General features: G+C 41.8%; 1 protein-coding gene across 5 annotated transcripts; it reads left to right on the forward strand.

Moving 5' to 3' along the window:
* The first annotated feature begins 16 nt into the window (after nt 1-16).
* Nucleotides 17-23,747, forward strand: mtrr (5-methyltetrahydrofolate-homocysteine methyltransferase reductase). Of its 5 annotated transcripts, none has more exons than XR_010168312.1 (15): nt 17-307; nt 1,186-1,330; nt 1,507-1,660; nt 1,809-1,926; nt 2,013-2,505; nt 2,580-2,693; nt 2,794-2,944; nt 3,050-3,138; nt 3,601-3,781; nt 8,796-8,838; nt 11,270-11,432; nt 11,902-12,020; nt 17,335-17,427; nt 21,323-21,516; nt 22,772-23,747. XR_010168312.1 is itself a non-coding variant. In XM_063912112.1 (15 exons), exons 2-15 carry the CDS (start codon nt 1,187-1,189, stop codon nt 22,914-22,916), a joined length of 2,205 nt encoding a protein of 734 aa, XP_063768182.1. In that variant the 5' UTR covers nt 19-307; nt 1,186; the 3' UTR covers nt 22,917-23,747. The 5 variants fall into 5 exon arrangements, 4 of the variants coding, with proteins under 4 accessions (XP_063768182.1, XP_063768183.1, XP_063768184.1 ...); XM_063912112.1 differs by having other exon boundaries at nt 19-307; nt 21,319-21,516; XM_063912113.1 differs by having other exon boundaries at nt 19-285; nt 21,319-21,516.
* The last annotated feature ends 431 nt before the right edge of the window (nt 23,748-24,178 follow it).

Genomic DNA, 24,178 nt, shown 5'->3' on the forward strand with positions numbered 1-24,178 from the left:
ATGATCTCGCGTTAGTTCTGGAGATGCATGGGAAGGACTGCTAAATAGATTAAGTACGTTTTATTATTACACATGAAAACGCTCTTTCCCCCATCAACAATCAGAATCAACACACACAATACACTGACCTGTATTGAAATGATGCTGTAAACGATTACAAGGTTTTATAAATTACAGTTTAAGGTTAGAAGAAAAGGATATATTTTTGTAATGTGGTTTCTTCATATCACGTTCCACCTGCCATGATCTCGCGTTAGTTCCCGGAGAGGCATGAGAAGGACTGAAGTGAGTGAATAGATTTGAAAAGGTATAAAACACATTTTACTTTCTTTACATCCACTTCTAAAGACATTTTCGGGATTTCGCTTTGTTTTGAAAGGGATACGTTTAGTTACTAAAAGACAACATCCAACAGGGCTTGTCTTCCGTGTGTCAGAGTTGTCAGTTACTTGTTAGTTGGCTACATGCTAACAGTTAGCTAAATGTTGTTATTGATTTAGCATTAGATTAGAGAAAGGCCGATAACATGCTAAAAACCACGTGTGCTCTGGTAGTGTAATGTTAGCTGACTCTGAGGCAGCCTGCTTGTAACCTGTTAACATCTGGATTATCTAGGTAAAATGAGATCAATTAAACCCAACTCGTCAGTTGATACTTAATGTTTAACTCCTCTACAGTGGCTGTGTTGTCTTCTCCTGCTTGTATTGTTAATATCTGTTTATGTTTCTTTCTGTGCCTCTATTTCAATGTTTCATAATGTTGTGTTTGACTGATTACCTGAGTGTTTTGGCTATGCTGTGCAAAGAGGGCATGATATATCTTCCTTTATTGCACTGACACGATTTTGTAACATGGCAAAAAAACAAGTAAATTGACTTTTGATTTATATCATTAGTTAGTTATATAGCCGAGTGTGAAGTGGTGACATATTGAGACAGTTGCTCTGGTAAAAGTGGTAATACCCTGCACTCAAAATCTTACTTAATTAAGAACTATTTCAGGATCAAAATACTCTCAACGTACTAAGAGTGATAGCTTACGAGGACTTTTGAACACAACTAAGCCATTGTAAATGTTATTAAGAGTATCATCAATTATGGACAGTCAAAACTGTGAACGTGTAAGGAAAAAGGTCTATTTAGACATGTGTAAATCTCCAAATTGTTTTTTTTTTTAATTCTCCAGCATGCCCTGTGAAGTGAAGCCTCGGTTTGTGGTTCTCTACGGGTCTCAGAAGGGCCAGGCCGAGTCCCTAGCAGAGGGAATAGCCGATGTGGCAGAGGAGCATGGACTGGTGGCTGAGCTCAGTTGCTTGAACCAGAATGAGAAGGTATATATAATACATTATAAGACCTTTCAAGACCATGCATGGGTGTTTACTCACTAAAACAAATATCTAATCGCTAACTAAATGTGATGTCGTGTTGTGATTTATATAAATATAATGAGATTTCACATCGGCTGGACAAAACATCACTCACTGAATAATCATATAACTGGTTCCAGTACAATCTGGAGGAGGAGAAGGCCCCGGTGGTCTTTATTTTATCTACCACTGGAGACGGGGAACCACCAGACAATGCCCTGCAATTTGTAAAGCGCATCAAGAAGAAGACCCTCCCCTCTGACCACTATAGACACCTTTGCTATGCACTTTTAGGTAAATCCCATAATGAAGGTCTAAAGTAGCTCTTGTTGGGTCCTTTTTCAATATGGGGGGACTTGATTTGCAAAACATGTCTGTGTCATCACTCTGCAGAGCCACTGACTGGAGAAATATTCCATCTGTTTCCCTCTCTCTGCTCCAGCTTTAGGAGACACAAATTATGCAAATTTCTGCAACTGCGGGAAGACGGCTGAGCGTCGTCTGCAGGAACTTGGAGCCAAACAATTCTATGCGACAGGATATGCAGATGATGGTGTAGGGTAAGTTCTGCAGGAAAAACATTCAGGCCCTCTCTCTTTTTTTATTACATTACTGTTTATGGTTTTGTTGACTTTGTTTACTCTAGACTGGAGGTGGTCGTGGACCCCTGGCTGGAAGGACTGTGGAAAGCAATCAAAGGAGCTTTATCAAAAATGGCTTCTGATAAGACTGGTTACGCTAATGCAGAAGCAGGGGATTCAATAAAGGAAACTCCTGATTCATCCATACCAGATGTCCAACTTAACCTTTTGAGAATAACTGACCAGCAGGACTGTGGGTCGACTGGAGCATCTGCAGAAAGCCTCTCCAATTTAGCAACCGCTGCTTCAGCGTCTGCTGCATCTGATCTCAGGCCAGCTGTTTCTGCAGGGGGTCCGGTGTTTCCATCCCAGCCTCTTGGTACTGCCAGTGTTTCTGCAGCGGTGACACAGAGCGTCGATGCTACAGTTCTTCATGTTGCATTAGCAGCTTCCCTGACACACTCCCTGCCGCCGCTGTCTGAGTCCACTCTCAATGTCCCCGCTCTGCCTCCTCCCTACCTCGATGTCACCCTTCAGGAGGCAGGCACTGTGCAACAGGTGAGGGAGGACGCTGATGGCAGAACCAGAATTTTAAGCCTTATTTCCCTTTTTTAACTCGTTTATTTTTGCAGATTGTTGGACCGTCAAACAAGGAGACTCTGCATGAGGTTCCCATATCCAGAGCCCTTCAGCTGACCAGAGGAGATTCAGTCAAGACAGCTCTTCTCTTGGAGCTGGACCTCTCTGTAAGCATGACACAACACTTTACATTCATGCAAATTCTGAACAGTTTTCTATTAAATTGAGATGGCTGTTTTGATTTTAAATGCACCTTTTTACTCTAAGGCTCACCCAAACCTGACATATCAGCCGGGGGATTCCTTTGATGTGTTCTGCCCAAACAAAGACACTGAGGTCATGCTCCACAGATTGGGCCTTTATGAGCAGAGAAACCACAGTGTTCAGCTTTCTCTACGTAAAGACACTAAGAAGAAAGGTAAACAGTGCCTGTCAAATAAATGTAACATGCAACCAGTGTAGAAAGAGTTGGGACATTCATACCTATAATAATTCCCCCATGTTCTTTCCTCTCTGGTTACAGGTGCCCAGGTGCCAGCCCACGTTCCCCCCAACATTTCTCTGCTGTACTTGCTCACATGGTGTCTGGAGATCCGGAGCGTTCCTAAGAAGGTACAGACGTTCCACTACAGCTCTTTACTTTGGAAAGTGCATTGCCACATCAGCATAATAAGTGGGAAGACCGTTTTCATGTTATCCCAGGCATTTTACTTCTGTAGAAAAGGTCAAAAAGTACTCTTAAATTGATCTTGCAGCACATAAAGATTCACTGTCTGCATTTTATAAACTATTACTGCTTCTTCAGTAGAAGTAAGTGCTAAGTGAATAATAAAAGGCTTTTTATCTACAAGTGGGTTACCGTCAAGGTCTGCCTCTAAAGTTTCATATACCTAGAAAACTAACAAAGACCTTTCCTGGAATATGTACAATGTGATTCTGTCCTGTTAGAGTATGCATTAAATTCCTCTTCTTTATATGATGGTGAATGAAAACGTAGGTCAGAAGAACTGAAAGAGCGACCGTGACACGGTCGGAGGTTGAGAGTGACCTTTTTATTTTCCGTTTCTTTGTCAGGCGTTCCTGCGGGCGCTGGTGGAGCATACGGACGACGGCGTGCAGAGGAGGAGACTGCAAGAGCTGTGCAGTAAACAGGGCAGCGCAGACTACAACCTGCATGTGAGGGACCAGAGCCTGGGCCTGATGGAGCTCCTCTCCGCCTTCACCTCCTGTTCGCCTCCCCTCAGCCTCCTCATAGGTCAGATGCCTTCTGCTACACTTCTCCAATCAGTCAAAACATCACATCATTTATCCTTTTCCTTTATCCTAGAAAAATAGCTGCCATGATGAGTAACCTTATTGATTAATCTAAATGAGTTTAAAATAGTTGCCAGTTGTCGATAATTGATATATAAATCCAGTGATTTTTCTTGCAAACGTGGCAGGAATGGATTTATTCAGCCTCTCAAATATGGAGATTTTCTAAGTACAACATTTGATTAAACATTACATTTATTTTATCAATTTATTTTTAATTTAATCTCCATTTCACATCATCAACTGATTCATAAATTGATTGACAGAAACATAGTTGCCTATACTTTGATAATTTATGTATAATTAGGGTAATTTTTCCATACCAACATGTCAGAAAAACCAGTTTTCAACCTCTTAATTATAGAGATTTCCCACTTTTCTCTGTTTTATATTGTATTAAAGTGTAAAGTGTAAATGTCTTTGCATTTAAAGGCATCACCGTGGACTTTGAGGAGATTTTTCGCTCCAATTGACCAAGAAACGGATCGGCAGAATAATGAAAATAATCCGTATTTGCAGCCTTACATGGGAAACGGGTACACGTTATGCACATTTATCCAGTGACTAATGAGATAACACTGAGAATATTCTGGCATATATTTAAAGATGTTTAAATAAAAAAAAAGACTATTATAATAGATGCATGTTTGATTAAACGTTGCCTGGAGCAAAAGAGGAATTACAGTGATTGACATGACATTGGGATTCAGGCTGCACCTGTACAAATCTCAGCGGTATAATTAAATTAAAACCATTTAATTTCAATTTGAAACACCCCAGGTTATGTCAGGCGTACTTTCTGTATTTATTTAAGAATCTTTTAACCATGCACGTTAGTCTGTGTGAGTGATTCCCTCCAGCAGGGGTCACTGCAGCCACAGAAAACCAGAGTTATTATCGCAGTCTGCTGGCTGATGTTGTGCGATTTAATTAAACTGAACGGTCAGACAGTGAACATCTCTGTGCTCCCCGAAGGATCAACTCTCATTTCCGTGTCTCATTTTTAAGTCTGTGTAGCTCCAATTTGTATCTGTGTCACAATTTCTGTGAATATAATAACAGTATTTTAGCTGCAAGCCAAGAGTTATTTTCTCAGTTTATCCCTATTTTCCTCCCTGCTAAGAATACAGATCTTTTATTTAAGTGTTGTTTCTTCTTTTGACCGTTTCCAGCCAACTGGTGGTTGACATTTCCTCTCGGCTCATTTATTGATTTGGCTGGTCATTGAGTAAAGATCTGATAAGCTCCGACTGAAACTTAGCAGACAGTGAAATGAGTTGGCTGCAGCTTTACATACAAGAGGAGTTGTCCTCTAAAACAGCTGTGTCACAGCTCTCGGCCTTCCCCAATGTCGGTTATTTTTGGCCTATTTGCCAACCACAGCACCTTTTTTTTCAGTTGTGAACTGATGCAGAAATTTGGGATCGTGACGATCGTGCCCTCGTGAAAAATGCGCCGTTGGAGAGCCTTCAAGGCAACAGCTGTGATTGGAGGATCAGGGGGATGTTTAGTGGAGAGCCACTGAGCTTTGCAAGAACAAAAACCTGCAGTATCATTTTGGGTCGTCGGTTAATGGTCAACTCTGACTCTGTCAGCTGTAAAGCACAGCGCTGCAATTTTTGCACCGGTCTCAGTTCATTACTTTGACTGGAGGTGTTGCTTATTCATGGTGTTATACACTAACTATAACTAATGAGATGAGATGCATCTAAGTGCAGGCTGTTTAGGAAAGTAAAGGCTGGTTAAAAATGTAGATACCTGCTTCACAAAGTCAGCGCTCTTGTTCTGTCGTCGTTGTTTCACATCGTGTGTCGGATGAAAAACTTTGGGGCATTTCCACAGGGAGCTGAATATTCTCCATGTCCATTTTTTAATTTTACATTACCCCAGGGCTCAGATAAAACTGTTCCAGGCGTGCAGTGTCATTCTTTTTATTCTCTTTAGCTTGAATGTGGCCTGTGGAAAGCTCGACTCTGTAGAAAATGTTGAAATGAAGTCACACTGAACGCTCTACATATCACATACGTTCCCAGTTAATTCACTAATGCCAGGGAAAACCTTTTAAATGGGTCAGGAAAACCATGATCTTGCAGATTCCCTCCTCAGAAGAAACTTAGAAATGAGCATGTGTGGGCTATTATATAAAATAAAAAGATCTGCCCAGAGAGGATTCTCCTTAATGCTTTAAGGCTAACAACTTAGCTCATTTTCTCTGCAGGATAGTTCTAAAGAAACTATCCATATATCTTATGAAGTGTAACTTTTATGTTCCACTACATTGCTATCTCATTTTTCCCAACTAAAACGGTCCTTCTGCATATGAATTGCAGCGCCAAGAGACTTTGAGATGGAATAGATTATATTGTTGTGCAGTATGATCGATGATACCCCTGAAAAGGATCATTTCTGAAACATAGCGGGGACCCTGGGACTGTATTTTTTGGAAGAGCTTCTTCTTTCTAAATACATATTTCTGAGATGCCGCTCGCTGCAACATAAAAAAGCACTGGGTTTAAAAGTGATATATCCTTTGCATCCAGCAGCAGATAACGGTGATGTGAGATGATGGATTGACTGTCCTCCGTTTCGGACATGTGCTGTCACGATGTGATAGAAAGGCATGGAGCAGAGGATTGTACATGATACAGAGGTGTGTGTTTCTATGGAGGCGACGGCTTCTGGATGTGTTGTATGAGAGGATTTGTCCAAACACATTTTTCTCCTTCAGGGATCTACTGTTTTCTTATTTGAGAAACTTTGAAAGCTTTTTTTCCTCCACTCTGCTGCTGCTTAGTCCTCATTATTGAAATAATTACTGCGAGTTGCAGCTATAGTGCAAACATATTGATTAAAGCACAGCAAGGCCGGCTTATTGTCTCGCCTCAGTAAATCCGAGACCCTGAGGTTTTTGTGAAATACTTCAAACCAGTTGTACAAAGAATAATAATGTTTTGTATAAAACTCACAATTTAAATTATTTTGAACATGCTTTTATTCTTCCTCCTTTTGTATTATATTTATAAAGCTATGGACAACACCCTTTTCTGTACCACGCTGTGTCGTCTATTCATACTTTTAGACTGAATTCATTTACTTCTGATAAATAAGCCAACCTTTTTAATTCAGCTACATCTGAATATACACATTCTCTAATAAAAAGGAAAATAAATATTACATGTCTGAAAAGTATTACTCTAGGTTTGTATGAAGCAACCCCCCTCTCCATAACTCGTATGAAATGTATATATTTACCATATAAACAAACAAATAATACCCTCAACCCCAATATCTACAATCCCCTATTGGCTAGCGCTCAAACACATTGTACGTGATAGGTTAAGGGGCGGGACATCCCTAAGAGGTTGACCAATCACAACAGCCAGCTAACCAATCACAGCAGACTGGACTCTGGTTTCAGACAGAGGGTGAACAGAGGTGCTGCAGTATGAGACAAGGTATCCATACACCTCATCTCACAGGAATTTTAGTTCAGTCCATATGTGTGAGGCCTGCAGCTTTTTGGATCTGAACGTGATGTATGTTTAGTAGAAGGCTACTCTTCGGGTACGGACAATGTTTTAGTTCAAGATCGTCTTTCTTACTTTAAGTGTTTCATGCATCACCGTTAAAGAAAAAACAGGTCCCAGCTCTGAGAGATGAAACGGACGTCAGCGTCAGAGCTGTCTCTGAGCTTTTTAAGAGACGCGAGAGCAGATTCAGTCCAGCTGTTTGTCTTTCCAGCCAATTTAGCAGGAAAAATGTGTTATTGTAAGGCCTCAGCTGGTACATATGGTGCACATCACGCACCTCTCCATCACCGTGCCCACATCGGATAGTTAGAGATTGTGTTATCATAGTAACCTAAACTGGGGCAAGAGTAGACGAGTGACGGCACCAATGTGCAGGTAATATTTAAGATGTGCAACATGCGAACCATCGGCATGCTTTTGATTATTCTGAAAGATCCACTCTGCCATCAAATCATCCTCAGGAAACAAATTCTAACAACAGCTACCAATTACTTCACACTGGAAGATGTTGAACTGCCCAGAGGAGAAATCCAGTTTCTAAATTGACATGTTTGTGATCAGAAAATATCATACGATATCAGAAATACAAGATATTCAATGTAGTTTATTATGACTTGATCATAGGACATACATATACCAAAAAGGTTTTGAGGCCATTTGAACATTACATGCCCGTAAAAAGCAGTTTCTCAGTTCACGACTGACTCAAAACTCAATAAAAACAATGGGGTCTGTCTTTTAAATGTCAGGGCAGAATCAAATATTACAGTAGAGAGGCAAAGGTGGAATGAAAACCCCCCAAAAAATCATTACTTTTCCATTTATTACTCAAAATAGTTTGTTGTTTCAAGAGTGATCTACCCAAACATTGGGCAAAGAAAGTCAGTGAAGTACTTGAATCACTATGCTAAATTATTATCTACTGCATGCAATCTACTAGCAGTGTTGGTCTTGAAATTAAGCCCCGAGTCCTCTTCGTCTGAAACCAGGCTGAGGAAAAAGGGTCACTACATCACCGGCATAGCGAATAGCAAACCTTGTTGCTACGGGTGAAAAGTTATCCGTAACTCCTTCAAGTTTCCCTGATTGCTCTGACACCTTCTCACGGTTGCTCTGCACATTAGCTACTCCCTGAAAGAGGGCACCTTCACGGCTGGCATTGAAATAAGGCCTGCATAAGCAATCTGTTTCCAACTGGCTCCACATCTGGACACTTGGGAATTCATAACCCTGAGTTTGTAATTTCATAAATATAGAAGTGTGTCCCAGAAACAGGACTGTACCCTGGGTGGGGGGGTGGTAGGTAGGACATCTCAATAGACCCAGATGACTTTCATTTATTGTGTCTGCTCCCTGTTATAAGTGTCTCTGTAACACAATATCAGCAGTGCTGCAGGATGATTGACAGATGTGCTTTCCTTTCAGAGCATTTGCCGAAACTGCAGCCCCGGCCTTATTCAGCAGCCAGGTAAGGAGACAGAAAAATAGGGATATAAAAAGTACTCCTATAGCATAACTGAACTGAGACTATTCAATAATAAGTATCTACCAGTACTTATTGTGGAGGATTCCTTATTTCTACTGCTGCACAATGAGTACAAATACACACTTTTCTAATATTTTAATTGCTCATGTAGAGGAGTTAAATAATTGGTTCATTTGTCTTATTTAGAGTGATTGCTTCCACTTTTCCAGTGACAGCAAACTCTCCTTTCTGCAATAATGGTTATGATTTAAAATGATGGCATGCTATAGGAATAATTGATCCGTCATTGTCCTTTATTTGAAGACGGATGCCTTTTATCATTCACACAGCTGCAAGAGAAATACGAACTCCCCTCCGTCATCTGTTTGGATACCAATGTTTAATTTTCCCGTGACACAGCTGCCTTCTTTCAGACTGAATTGCATTTGTGATGACGGAGAAGGGTATATCAGAAATCATAAAGCGTTTATTACAAATACATCTCAGTCCTGGCAATGCAGATATAAGTAGGCAAAGGGGAGCGGTATATTCTTCTGTCAGGTTTCATACATTTTGATATAATTAACTTCTAGAAAAGATGCATAATATTAACGGTGAAATGTCATTTTTTAAGACTGATATTTTAAGATGCATTTACTTTGTTTGTTATTTACCGTCTGAAGTATTTGATCTGGTTTATTATAACATCAAAGGGAAGCTCCGTAAGTAGTATTAGGTGTGACATTTTGCAATTATTCATGATAAAACGTATTATTTATGTGAGTTTCTGCCTAAGTTTGCAATGGATTTCCTTTGTTAAATCCTACGAATTGAAGCTCATGGTTTGTGTGCTTAGGTTGAAAGTAGTCACCAAATATTTAGATTTTTGATTCAAATTTGAAGTTATTTTTCATGCAAAATGTCAGAAAGGTCCCTCTATGTTTATATCATAAAGTAAAATGATACACTGCATTAAAATCTTTGGGTTTTGCACTGACAAAACAAGACATCACTTTCGACTTTGAGGAACTCTGATAGCCATTTTTCACTTTTTCTTCATTTTATAGACCAAGCCATTAAGACTGGTCAGATAAATTGATCATGGAGATAAGATGCAGACCTAATGCTTGGGATAAAACATGCAGGAAGGAGTGCACTGTAAATATCCTGCAGCCTTTAGCGAGTTGTGCTTAGTTTAAAAAGGCCCAAGCGTTCCTCCTTTCCCTCACTTAGCCAGCCATTGATTTGCTCTTCCTGTTAAGCCATTAGGTTTGCTTCAAAGCTCGTGTGGAACAGGAACATCTAACACAATGTCAAAACTTCTCTGATCCTCTCATTAGGCCCGCACTTAGGGGTGTGTGTGTGTGTGTGTGTGTGTGTGTGTGTGTGTGTGTGTGTGTGTGTGTGTGTGTGTGTGTGTGTGTGTGTGTGTGTGTGTGTGTGTGTGTGTGTGTGTGTGTGTGTGTGTGTGTGTGTGTGTGTGTGTGTGTGTGTGTGTGTGTGTGTGTGTGTGTGTGTGTGTGTGTGTGTGTGTGTGTGTGTGAGTCAGATAGGCAGGGAGGGACAGGGGAGATGGTACTGTAGTCTATCAGGTGGTGCAGAGACATTAGAGGCTGAATTATTGATGCCGTGGTCAATAGAGGTCTCCAGTGGCCCACAGGAAGTGGAGGATGAGAGAGTGTGAGACTTTCTCGGCCGGCAGTGAGGACTGCAACACAGAGGAGAGAGAGCAGGTTATATTGAAGCAACACAGACGCACAGGAAGTTGTTATTCCTCACTCACTGACAGTGGTTTTTGAGTGTAGAGAAAAGCAGGTGTCAGAGTGAAGCTCAATTCTAGAGTATACTAGTAAAAAATAATGTATAAATGGTCTAAAAATAATAATGAAAAGAACTGATAATTAAATCAGACTACTTAATGAACGGATGAATTGGTTAGCTGTCTGCCCCTCTCAAGTGTTAGAAGTTAAAGTGGAAGCTTTACCAAACCAACTTCAACATAGACAAAATAAATGCATGAAAAGATCTTTTAACAAAAGCCACTTTTCTATGATTATCAGTGTTTAAATACATCCAGTTTATCTCATTCAACGTAGAATGGGCATAAATGATTGAATAAAACGGCATGTCCATTTTTGCTGTTTTCTTTGTTCCTTTGATGAGTTCTACCTAGATTTCTTTGTCTCTATCCTCCATTATAACACTTGTGTCTCCTCTCCCCGCTCCTCCCTGCTCCTCTCTTCCTCACTGTCTCTATGCCTCTCTCTCTCACACACACACACACACACACACACACACACACACACACACACACACACACACACACACACACACACACACACACACACACACACACACACACACACACCCACACACACTATTGTTCCCTCTCTGTCTTCTCTGCCTCTCACACTTTGCGGCCTCGTCTCTGTAGCTCCTGGCTCAGGTATCCAGGAAGGTTGCATTTTGTCTTCAACGTGGTGGAGTTCCCAGCATGCACTGCGCGGCCTGCGGGGAGGCGAGGGCTGTGCACCGGTTGGCTGTTTGACCTCGTCCATCCTGTCCCGGTTTTCCCAGAGAAGGCTGAATCGCCACAGGTAAGGAGTACGCTGGATCTGTGAACTCAGGACTGATTAATTTCTAAGGCTGCTGGAATAAATGCAACCCCCACCTCTCCTATGGAGAAAACAAATACATGTACCGCTGGTGGCTACGTAGAAATCAACACCTTTCTTGGTCTTTAAATATCGTAAAATATTAGAAATCCTTCGTAAAATGGAAGAATTTTGGGCAGAAAATAGTGTCTTTGAGAAACTGCAGAACATAAAGCATTAAGGATTAAACTAGGGAGTTTTACTGTATGTTTTGCCAGCTCTGTGTGTGTGTGGTTAATTAACACATTAATTTAAATTAAAGCAACTTAAATCCTCTCCACCACAGACTCTATGGAGTTCACGAGTTCCCTGTGTGAATATTAAGTCGATCCATTGATAGATTGGTCGCCCTGCAGTGATTTCTCAGCTGCGTTGTAATTACTCTTGTTATTTGAAATGCTTCTGACCGCAGATCCACGTGAGTCTGAGACCTAAGTGCCTCTTCCGGCCTCCCTCTGACCTGTCGGCGCCCTTCATCATGGTCGGACCGGGGACGGGAGTCGCTCCCTTCATTGGCTTCCTGCAGCAGAGGTATGAACATATTATGTTGCACAATATAAGAGACATTTTCACCCAGTGAGACAGACGTTCAGGGCTGTGCGATGCGGGAAAAAAAACTCAATTGTGTTTTTTAAAATATATTTCAATAGCAATTAAGCGTGCATTTCTTTTTTTGTATTCCTTAACTTCTGTATTAGTCTCTACACACCAGTAATACATCCTTTTAAGACCAACACTGAATTAGATGCCATCAGCATATAAACTACTCTTTCATGTAGGTCAGACCTTTGTGTTAGGAGGCAATAGGAGGAACAGGTATGATAGATCAGGAATTAAGGTGCCTGGAAATGTGTGAAATTGTTGGGCTTTTTTAGTTTTACTAAATGTGATTGATTTCTTTATTAAGCACCACGTCGACTTTAAGATTTAACTCAACCAATAGGAAGTCGTGATATGCAAACATGCATAAAGTTGGATTGATTAGAAAATTAGGTTCTGTTCAATCACAATTTAGATTTGCATCTGATAAATCATTCAGACCTATTATGGTGTTTATGGAGATTCCCTTTGTTTGCACATGTCCCCAACAACAGGATCAAGTGATACTGTGTGTGATCTTATAAGAGGTGCTGCTGAAGAAGGCCATCTTAATTTCATGGGAAGCTTCAGAAACATGCAGGTTAAATGCTGAATGGTGCTCTTCACCCTGCTACAAATGAATATTGAATAATGAATATTCACACCGTTCAAACCATGTTAAGTGCACATCCTCTCTGCATATTTTTCTGGTAATCTGCAGAGACAATTAAATGAGACCGTGCTCAAAGCCCATAAAAGTCGACGTCATGCAGATCTCACAATAAATCTGGCCGCGGCTGTGATCACGTCAGGGATTATTTCATATGCTTCACTCGTCTCAACAGGAATAAATTAAAGCAACGCACCGGTTTATGACTCGGCTTGTAATGAAGAGGCAACGCAGCAAATGGAGCTTTATTGATTTGAAAGTTTAGAGTCCAGAAGGTGTGGTGGCCATGTTGTTTTGGTAAATCATTGCTTGTAATCGATGTAGAGTTGGTGTGAGGATATTGACTGTTAGCTGAGCACTTCTCCCAGCTTGTTAAACTGCGCTGTAAATCTGAATCCTGCAGAAAACGTGACAGTTTGTTTAATTTTCCGAGGTTTTAAATTGATGGCTGAATCAGGATAGCAGAAATGATGAGCTGTCAGGAAGACTTACTCTGACTGAGGCTCGCTGATAGCTGTGTGTGGCAGCCAGCCCTCAGACACTATGACTTCTTAGTCAGACGGACATGTCTAACTCTTGGGTGGCTTTGTGTAAATGAGGTTATGCCCCAGTCAGCTCCAATTGTGTCTAAATTCGCCGGACGCCTGCTCTGTTGTGGCGCCTGGCGTCGGCGGGTAATTGCTCTGAGAGGTGAGTCGGGGGAGGATTTTCTGCCGGGAGGATGAGAGGTCATGTGGGTAGAGAGCTGTTGGCACCTCAGGGATGTGAAGACACTAAAAATGGCACACGGTTTCTGTCAAACCCTCTCGATGATCAAGGTAAAGGTGTGTGTGTGTGTGTGTGTGTGTGTGTGTGTGTGTGTGTGTGTGTGTGTGTGTGTGTGTGTGTGTGTGTGTGTGTGTGTGTGTGTGTGTGTGTGTGTGTGTGTGTGTGTGTGTGTGTGTGTGTGTGTGTGTGTGTGTGTGTGTGTGTGTGTGTGTGTGTGTGTGTGTGTGTGTGTGTGTGTGTGTGTGTATTATGCAATTTCTCAAAGTGAATACTGTTTCTATGGATTTCAATGTGTAAGAACAAGGTGAATAAGTAGGAATACATATGAAAGTCATAGAAAAGCTGAAGTAGACCCATAATATAGAAAGGTTAAAAAGAAAATGGTTTTAATGTAAATTTGAGTTGCATGAAAAAGTCACATTTTAAGATACATGTTACTTTCTGGGGCTTTTATTTAGAAAAACGATGTCTTTCCATAGGTTCCAGTTCCCATACAGTGATTGTTGTGGGCTTTTATTTTGAAAATAAGCCTCATCCTGTGTCTGAATATACAGTTACCATGTGGAACTTTTATTCAGAAAGTAGGTCATACTGTTGGTTGCAGTGAACTTACAGTGAGTGTTGGGGGCTTTTAATTTGAAAAACTATGCTTTTCCTGAGCTTTCTTTTAGGACAGTGTCACTTTTTGGGGCTTTTGTTTAGTCCCCCCTTTATTTTACGGTCACACAGCTGCCTCAGCATTCCCACAAATGATCCCACTTTGATCCTTACAGCGCTGCCACAGCATTGCATTTTCAAATCAAAGATAATAAAAACACATTTATTGATTTATTAATGTTTCTGTCCCTGCAAACCTGGGGGCTAAACACTCAGACCTTGATTGATTTTTTTAGAGAAAACAACACCTCATCAAATGCATCCTTGAGACTCCAATGTTGGATTGATTTTGAATGTCTTTTATTCAATTCCAAACGTGTGTTTTCCTTGCAAGCCCCCCCCCCCCCAGTAGTGTGTTTTGCTGCAGGATTGTGAGGAGCCTGTCACATCGTACAGAACCTAACAAAGCCTCGGCGGCTGATGCTGCGCTCAGATAGGAGATAACAATCTGCAGTTTGTCGACGGGGCGCTATTTCTGCCTGCAGGCCTGAGGAGGGTCCTGTTAGCAGCACAGCAACACAGGGACACTTCGATCCAACCCCCCCCCCCACACATCCCTCCACCCATGCTGTTAATCGATGGCTGTTTCCAAAAGAAAGACTTTGTAGCTCCTGTAGCAAGAACAAGGAGAAGAAGCGTCTCTAAAGGTCAGAGGCTCGCTTCAGGGTACAGGCAGATTTTAATAACCCCCCTGGTGGTATGCTATTGATTGTTGTGGTCTGCCTGTGAGGATTATATTGAGGATGGGATTGTTTTTAAGCTCGGAGCAATGACAGTTTAACAAATATTGGGTGGAAAGCCCTTATCTCCGTCAGTTTTAATATTGAGGTTGGCAGTTATACGTTCAATATAATTATTATGACGTTTGTGTGTGCAAATATTGAGCTCTATCAGTCCGTCCAGACAGCTGATTACAATTGGGACACACTCGGCATGGTCCTGTGTTTTTAAAAAGATATAAATGCGTGTAATTCTGCGACGTAATTTCAGGGATTAAGCTTGGAGTTGTTGTTCTCTTTAGGCTTTTTACACCTAAAAAAACAACCCTCTCAGAGCTGGATGAAAGATTTGAGATGATTGGGATGTTTACCAACCAAGTGTTCACCCCGGTCCCTCGCCTGTTGATCCTCTGAAAGGCCTCTGATTTCACCCCCAAATGGAGTGCTCCGTCTGTGGATGCCGCCCCCCCCTCTGGGATTGTGTTGCGGGCCGTTATAGTGCCGGCATGTGATGTGATGTGATTTGTATTCAGAGAGAGGCGCCGGTGTGGTCTGCTCAGAATGGAATCCAGGTTTTTCATATTGGTATTGATCCCTTCAGGGCAGGCGGTGGGAGAAGAGCGACGAGCACTAAAATGAGTTTACTTCGGGCTGTTTGCAGATCAGAGGAATCTCGTCCCGGATGCTAATGGACTATATCTGAGCGTTTGGATCCAGACGCCTCTGTTGCAGACGGAGAGATCAAACGAACTTCTCCTTTAATTAAAAAAAGGGAAGCTTTGTTTACCATCGCACTTTTGCATTCATGTGTTTATCCTTCAGTCCGAGCTGACGTCTTCACATCGTGCGCCACAGTCTCAAAGAGGAATTCACACGACATAAAACAAAACAAACGCTCACATTTAAAGAAGCTGAAGCCTGCAGAGTCTTTGCTTGATGAACTGCTTTCAATAAAGTCCCACTCTCCATCCTTTAGTATCACCTCCATCCTTTAGTATCACCACGCAATGTTGCACAAGGGGGCGATTGTCTCCCAACAACCTTAAATCTGAGTTCACGGAGTACACGTACAAGAAAAATACAAAAATGTGAACCACGTACTCTAAGGAGCGTTCAGGGACTGTCAGAGAGTTGAAAAGTAGACAGTCAGATGCACAATAGCTACAGCAAACCTACAATATACAAGATGTATAAGAACAAACATCAAAAATACCTCAGAAAGGGCAATTCAAATGCATGCAAAACAGTGTAAATGAAATACTGGGACAAAGAACTGCTTGTAAAGTGAATTTTTGACAAGTTTCTAAAAAGAGAACATGCCTTTGAAACCTGGCCAGAAGTAATAATAACAAATCCCTATTCAATATTTACTTTATTTTTCTGTGTGATCACGACTGATGTAAGTAACTCAAACTAATGTATTCCTACGTTTGGTTAAAAGATGTAGTGTTTGTTGTGCACCAGAAACCAGACTCCAAGCTGGAGAGTTGGCCGCCGTTTTAATTGCTGGAAATCATAAAGCATGATTCAGGGTGTTGCTGAATAGTAATGAGGAAGTTAAAGGGAAGCACATCTCTCTGTACTTGTATGTGAGTTTGAAATTAACAGTTTAAGGACTGTGGGAAATCTGAAAACCAGAGGATAAATCCCGTGTTTACAACTTTGGATCTGATAAATGTCGTCACTTTGGTGGATTGATTAACTCATCAATCACTTCCTGTTGCTTAACTCATCGACTAATGCTCTTACAATACATTTTTTATGCGCCAAGCTGAAGATTTGGCTGAGTCATGCTCTGTGTTTTCCAGGAAACACAGAGCATGACTCGGCCTGTCGGTGAATATCAAAGAGGAAGTTTAGAGGAGGCAGCACCTTCTCCAAAAGGTGCAGCAGCAGAAAGGGCCCAGACTCAGTGCCTCTCAGTGGGTCTCCTCATCGTGATCGGTCACCTCTCTCTACCCCCTCCTCCCCACCTACAGACGGGGGTGACAGATAATGCGGGCTCTTTGGGGAGTCGTCTGATTGATGGCATCATGAAAGGTTGGGGGTCACCTGTTGTTATCAGGGAGGGGGAGCTGTCACCTTTGCAGCAGGTGTGCGGCGCAGATACCGGCATCTTCAGAGCCGCTTTGTGCCATCGCCTGCAAAGGATTCTGGGAGCTTTGCCAAACTCCCAAACCACCAGAGGAATCACTTTTTGCAGGAGCAGTTTTTTGCAGCTTGATTGCAGCGCGTGGTGATGGGATGTATCTTTCTGTTTGGGTGAAATGTAATAATACGTCCGCGCTGCATTGGGTAATGGGGGCACTTGTGTCCTGTCGTTGCAGACGGTGCTTAATGGTGTCACTACTCTTCTTTAACCTCTGCAGCGAGGAAGGACTCGCTCTCCTCCATCTGCTCCGCTCGTCTGCCGCTATTGATCGACCGCTAACATCCACTGTTTGACTTTCAGGGAGATTGAGAGGAAGGAGAACCCTGATGCCATATTTGGGGAGACCTGGTTGTTCTTCGGGTGTCGCCACAGAGACAGAGACTACCTGTTCAGGTGAGCGGAGCACTCATATATTTTCCTATTATTATATACATACATTCTGTAACCTTCTGAGAGTCAGAGGTACTTTTGGATGTCTGGATGCACACGTGGGTGTCCTTTCTTCAGCTGCACACATTAGCATTGTGCAAGGACGTATCATAAAATGTAAACCCAGAAAACAGACAGTCAGAGTTGGGTCAGTGAAGGCCACATCAGAGTGAGACTGAACAACAATACAGCATTGTGTTGCGTTGGCATGAACTGTAATGTGACTCTAGATAATTGCATTTCACTCATGGATCTAAAATGATTGGGGAATATTAGTAATTTGTCCGCTCACTCCAAATGGATGCGCATTAAGCTAATGTTGCTCCTTATGGCTAAATGGTTAAAAAATGTACTGTATGCTAACGAGCGTGCCATGTTGTGTTCACGAAGTGGTACGCTGGCCTCCAAAAACTCAATTAAAACCCACATTTTTACAGGAATAGTATATGCTCTTAAAATGTAATACGACTCTCATATTTATGAATATTTCAAAGTTCATTTAAACTGTTGCAAAAACCTCATCAATTAAGCATAATTCATAAAAAAAGATATCTTGTTTTTTATCCAAATATTTTCTCATGGTTCTAATCATTTTTACAATTTGTATGACATGTTGTCAGGACCCTTACATTAAGTACAATGTCTGCAATGTTTTTACTGATTTTCATATTTTGTCAATAAATCGGAAGAGAAATCAATCGTTCTTTATGTTGAAAGCTAAACCAAAGTACATTTGACAACCAGATTCAAACTTGGACGCAGAATTGATAAAAAGCATTCAAATTGAAGCTTCATCCCTGATGTATTCCTGACAGGAACTAAAGGGGAAGTGGTTTTCTGAGCTAATCTGTCCCGTTATATTAAATCTTTGTTATATTTTCTTGTTTGCAGAAAAATACTGTGTATCAGGTTTATTTAAACTCAACTCTACTAATACTATTCCTCCTTTGTTGCATCGATCTCTTGTTTTGTACACTAACATCCACCTCTTCGCTTTTTATCAGTGTGTTTTGGCCCCACACTCTTATAAACACCCTCATTGATCGCCTCTCTCCAGGATCAGCGTGCATTAAAGGCTGCAGCAGTGAGTTATTTTGCAGGATTAAACAGTGCGCATGGATTAGCATCCTTAATCACACAGGAATAGATCACAGAGGACGCTGTTTGCTCCCCTCTGCTTCTTCTATCCTTTAGTTAAACACCGACTCACAGCCAGGTAGTCGTCGCTGGTTTGTTCACAGTGTGGGCTTCTCTGATGAACCCCCCCCCCCTCCCTCCCCCACACTGTGTTGACCAAAGCGATTAGTCTGTGTTTTATGAGCCACCCGCAAAGAGTTGTACTCGATTTGAATAGGTTAGCAGAATAATAACAACACACCTGCAGCGGAGGCTCCTCCTGCCTTCATCTCCGTGGGTTTTATTTGAGGTGTGGCTCTGCCCCTGCTTAGCATAGTTTCAGCACTTTTATTCAGCATGCCGTATTTTTAAAAGAAAAGTTCACTAAGGGATGAATAGAGTATCACTGGCTCTTTAGGCTTATTAACAGAAGAGGAAGTAATAAAGTACGTTTACTCAAATACTGTTCGAACAAAATCCTACTTGAGTATTTCCATTTCAAGCTACTCCATGATGTATTACTCTTTTCTCCTCTACATTTATTGAACACTCATAGCTTCTAAACACTTGTGATAGGCTTTCCATACTGTGAAAAGACTACTTCTACTTTGATATATATTATACTTAACGTACAACATTTTTCTGGAGGAGCTCAGGACTTTTATCTGGTATGAAGTATTATGAGACCAGGACTTTTACTTTGGTGAAGATATCGGAGAACTTCTTTACCTCTGCTTATAAATATTGCTAAATGTGGAGATGGGATGTGACCAGAAGTGGAAGAGGTACTTTTATGAAAGGTAACGGTGTTATTACCTCAGTAGGAATATTCTGTACATGATTGAGTCTCGCATTACAAAAGTGATTTCAGTAAAAGAACCCAAGTATTAGCATCAGAATAGTCCACATTGTATTGGAGTGGAAGTATAAAGTAGCACTACATGGAAATACTCAATTAAATGATAAGTACCTGAAATAAATACAGTACTTGTGTAAATGTGAAAGTTGCTTTCCACCACTGAATGTGACCAACTCTGTGATCGTGTTCTGAATTCCCATCTAAAAACTAACGAGGCTCCTCAATCAGCCGCAGCACTCATCGTCTCTGAGAGGCTGATGCCAATCTGTGTGTCACATCAAACTGCTTCCCCCTCACCACCTCCATCCTGGTCCTCTGCCGCCTCACGGCGAGTGATTTCCTGCTGTGGAAACATCACTGGAGGCCTGCTGGGTGCACGTTGAGGTCTGGGATGTTGCCCCAGGCTCTGAGTGTGGAGAGGCGGAGAGAGAAACCTTATCTGTACATAAGAGAAGAAACGGATAGTCTGGATGATTTGCTGTATTTGTATATTTTATAACTGTTGATTTAAATTACAGTATTTTTAAGAATCAATACAGTACCATAAAACCTAATATCCTTTTGCTGCCGTTAGATGGAAGGCATTTGAGGAGAAGCAACACTTGTCTGCTTCACACAGAACAAAGACAGCCGTACTCATCCCTCGCTTTAGTGTGTGTGTGTGTGTGTGTGTGTGTGTGTGTGTGTGTGTGTGTGTGTGTGTGTGTGTGTGTGTGTGTGTGTGTGTGTGTGTGTGTGTGTGTGTGTGTGTGTGTGTGTGTGTGTGTGTGTGTGTGTGTGTGTGTGTGTGTGTGTGTGTGTGTGTGTGAAATATCTTATTTCAGTCGAAGGGTTACTGCAAAACACAGACCCCCGAGGTGAGGACCTTCACCCATGATCCCCGAGCTGCGGCTTGTGTGTGTGTGTGTGTGTGTGTGTGTGTTCCTGCCTTTTCGGACTGCTTAACTTGAAACAAGACGCTCTGAGCACTCTTAACCTCCCTCCCTCGCCTCCTCCTTCCTCCTTCCTCTCCTCCCAATAGCTCCCCCGGCTCTGTGGAGACGGAGGAGTATTTGGCAGGCGAAACACCGACAGGGAGCGAGGTTACACCCCCCACCGACTGAAGGCTGCAACATTGATTTAAAAAAGATGCTTATAACAGAGGCTCGGCCTTGCTGATGAAATCCATATTTTTGGGGGGGATTTGTCTCATTAAACACCAGAAATTGGTTGTCTTTCCCAGTTGTGCTCAGACCTTTTGCCCGTCAGTGCGCTGTTTTATCAAGCCTGACAGGAAGTGTTCGGGGTTATATACGTCTCGTCTTAAACATGAAGCTAAATATACAGCGAGACTTTGATGTGAAAGGGAGATTATGAAAACTGAATACTTGGCATTATAAGGCTGGAATACTTCTAGGTTACAATACATGTGTACATCTATGTTTCCAAGTGAAAGTAAAAGTCCTGCATGCAAAGTAAAATAACGAAAGAAGCATCAAAATAGACTTAAAGTACCAAAAATAAAAGTACTCATCTCTGTGTCAAATATATTCAGTCATCGTATTATGATTATTAAGGCATTAATTCATCATGTCAGAGTTGCACTTGGTGAAGATGGGCTTTAATTGAATGATGTATATACTGCTGGGTAGCTTAACCTCGAATAATGTATCATAGTTTATGACTTTTAGCTACTCAGATCTTTGCTTAAGTACAGTATGAGTAAAATAACTTATTGACTCCATTCAATCCTCTATCTATCCCTCAAAGCTGCTCTTCAATTCACTTCTTTCTCTTCTAGATTTGGACAGAAACTTTTCCTCACATCAGGACGAAGACTTCAGGAATAACTTGGAAGTTATTTAAATATTTTCAATGTGTTTCTGCCGTCCTTGTCTAAGAGAGGAGCTGGAGGGCTTTGTGTCCAGTGGCGCACTGAGCCATCTGAAGGTGTGTTTCTCCAGAGATGATCCGGAGGAGCAGGAGGAGGCCTTCACCTCCGCAGCACCACCCAGATACGTGCAGCACAACCTGCTGAGGAACAGCCGACATGTCACCGACATCCTGCTCACACAGAAGGGCTTCCTCTACGTCTGCGGGTGAGACGGAAATATAAAGTCTCTTTATTAGTTTAGTGTAACTCGTGCAGGAAGCTGATAAGCAAACTTTTGAGCAAAGTGAAAATATTTTAAGGTTAAACGCAAACAACTTTGGATGTTTGCAGGATGTTTGCTAAGATAAAAGCATGCTGCGAGAACGACAACACGTTTACTTTTTAAATAAATGTTGACTTTTGGACTTCTTGGAGATGATTGGATCACATAAGCCCGGAACAATCCTACGCAGCCACCACTGGAATAGCATAGCTAAATGTTGTCTGCAACTTCTGCGCACAAATACACGCAGAAGTGTTCAAGCACGATGAAAAGACATCATTCGAAAGTCATCCCAATGTCAACATTATGAATATTAAAGAAACTTTAAACTGTTCGCTTTAACAGAGAGTCAAAAGCACGCTGCTAAATAACAGACTCTGTGAACTTGGAGATGCATCCTCTGCTAAATAACCACTATGCTAATGAGTCGTGTTGCTTGGGAGCGAGGGAGGAACTTACTGCATAAGAAATATCAAACTGTGCTGAAGTTATTTCTCTCTAACTGTCACACTGATGCAACATGTGGGACAGTGCTATAGTGTGTTTATACTTTATACATACATGTTGTTTCTCTCAATGCAAGCTAAAGTGGAGTCACGTCAACACTTCAGCTCAGTATCCCTCCCCTCTCTCCAAAAGCTCACCTTTGAGTAAATGATCTTTGAAGCGTCAGTGCTGTTTGAATTCCTCCGAGTAAAGAAGATCACTTTAGGTGCACAGGATGATGAATCTGCCCAATATGCTGCAGCAGCAGCACTCCAGCAGCTTCCTCCAGGATGAAAAGCTATGGTTGCTTTTACTGCAGGTTTCAATTGATCTGAATTTACATTTAGGCACACAATTTCACATTAGCTGTCTTTAAAGTTACTTTACTAATGTTCGTTTAGTTTTTCCAGAAAGCTTTAGTTTTATGGTAGGGCCAGGCCTAAATATTTACTCATACATATAAAATAGAAGGTTGGAAAGGGGTGTTTGAATGAAGTTAAAAGCTTGTTGTGGTTGTAAACTTGACTGATCTCCCCCATTCAAGAAGCAATTTAATTTCTGTGTCTCTCACATATATTTAACGGCATATTTTCCCTAAAATGTCATCATTAGTTACAATAACCCCGTCTTAGACACCATAGGACAGTCCAGAAACATTTCCATGGATGACACCTCCTTTCCTCTGATATATCCCCCTTTTTTCCCCCTCCAGAGATGCTAAGAACATGGCTAAAGACGTGAACGACTCCCTGCTGGAGCTGATCAGGGCGGAGCTGCAGGTGGACCAGCTGGACGCCATGAAGGCGGTGGCCGGGCTGCGGGAGGAGAAGCGCTACCTGCAGGACATCTGGGGCTGAGCACAGGGGAGGACATTCTGCAGCATCCACTGGTCCTTTTAACGCCTTTAACACCAAAATGCATGCTCAGCTGTAACCTTTTAGAGCCGTAAAATCGTGGATGCTGAAGGAAGTTTACTGACCCAGGGGTTCACTGCTTCATCGGGGGCTTTGCTATTTGAACAGGGATGATCTGGGTCACAGCAGTGCTGCAGCAGATTGCTCCTGCAGTGTGAAAATGCTTTTAGTGCAGACAGGCCTCCTCCGTTCATCCCATCTGGGGAAAAATATTTTACCTTCCTCGCCTCCTGTGACGGGGAGATTGTGATGAGACTGGCAGTGCTCCGACCTCGATGAAAACAACACAACAATCTGAAGCTGCCCAACAACACACAGGGAAGTGTTGATAGTCAATCAGGAGGTGGTTTTCTTTTGATTCAGGGTCATTTCTTTCATCTTTTTGAAGGTAAATCAGGATTTGAAGTAAGTTTCTCAATCCAAAACAAAGTGTTTTTTGATTTAACCAACATTCTGTTGTATTTTGACCTGTTTTTGAGGTAATTGAGACAGATTTGAATGTAAATAATCCTTCAAAAAGCCCCATTTTATAGCCAATCATCACTTTAACCAGTATACTCTCTGGGATTTTGAATACAGAGGCAAATCTCAGTAAATCTCACTTATGATGCTCCGCTCGGACCAGAGGAATCTATCAAACGAACTGTTTTTGAAGCTTTCGTCCCCCACTGACTTTTCCGAAGTCCTGCAAACCCAATTTGAGTCCCACAAACTGTCATTGAAACCCACACAGCTGTGCCTTGTGTGATTAGGAATTAAAAAGCCTCAATGATCTACAGTCTACAGTTTGTCTTCTGTGCACACAGGTGTGTTCGACCTTACAAAGAGCATGAAGGGGAGGAATGGATGTTTTCTGTTGTGTATTAATGATGCAAAGGGGAATACGTGAGGAGTTAATACACTCTGATTGATTGGAAGTGATGTTTGATATTAATTTAGGGATAATATGAAGGTGACTTTGGTCCTGAGATGAAGGCGTACTCTGCTAATTGAAGGATTTTCTCTTCTTAGTGCAGCGTGGCGCCCCGGAGAGAGCCTTCTCAGAATTAAATCTCCTAACAGCAGCCTTTTGATTCATCCTTCAGGAGGGAGGAGGGTGGAGGAAAACATGTTTACACTCCCAGCTGCTGCTCCGTGGATGACACCCCCCATTCGCTACATTTTTTTTTGTTGAGCCGGGTAAACAAAAACATTCACAGTGGCAG

This window comes from Eleginops maclovinus, chromosome 21 (assembly GCF_036324505.1).
Source record: "Eleginops maclovinus isolate JMC-PN-2008 ecotype Puerto Natales chromosome 21, JC_Emac_rtc_rv5, whole genome shotgun sequence".
Taxonomy (NCBI): Eukaryota; Metazoa; Chordata; class Actinopteri; order Perciformes; family Eleginopidae; genus Eleginops; species Eleginops maclovinus.

Coding starts and splice junctions, on each gene's coding strand:
- mtrr (XM_063912112.1), top strand. CDS start 1,187: ATGCCCTGTGAAGTGAAGCCTCGGTTTGTGGTTCTCTACGGGTCTCAG. Junction 8,839..11,269: donor CGGCCTTATTCAGCAGCCAG/GTAAGGAGACAG, acceptor TCGTCTCTGTAG/CTCCTGGCTCAGGTATCCAG. Junction 17,428..21,318: donor GACAGAGACTACCTGTTCAG/GTGAGCGGAGCA, acceptor TCCTTGTCTAAG/AGAGGAGCTGGAGGGCTTTG.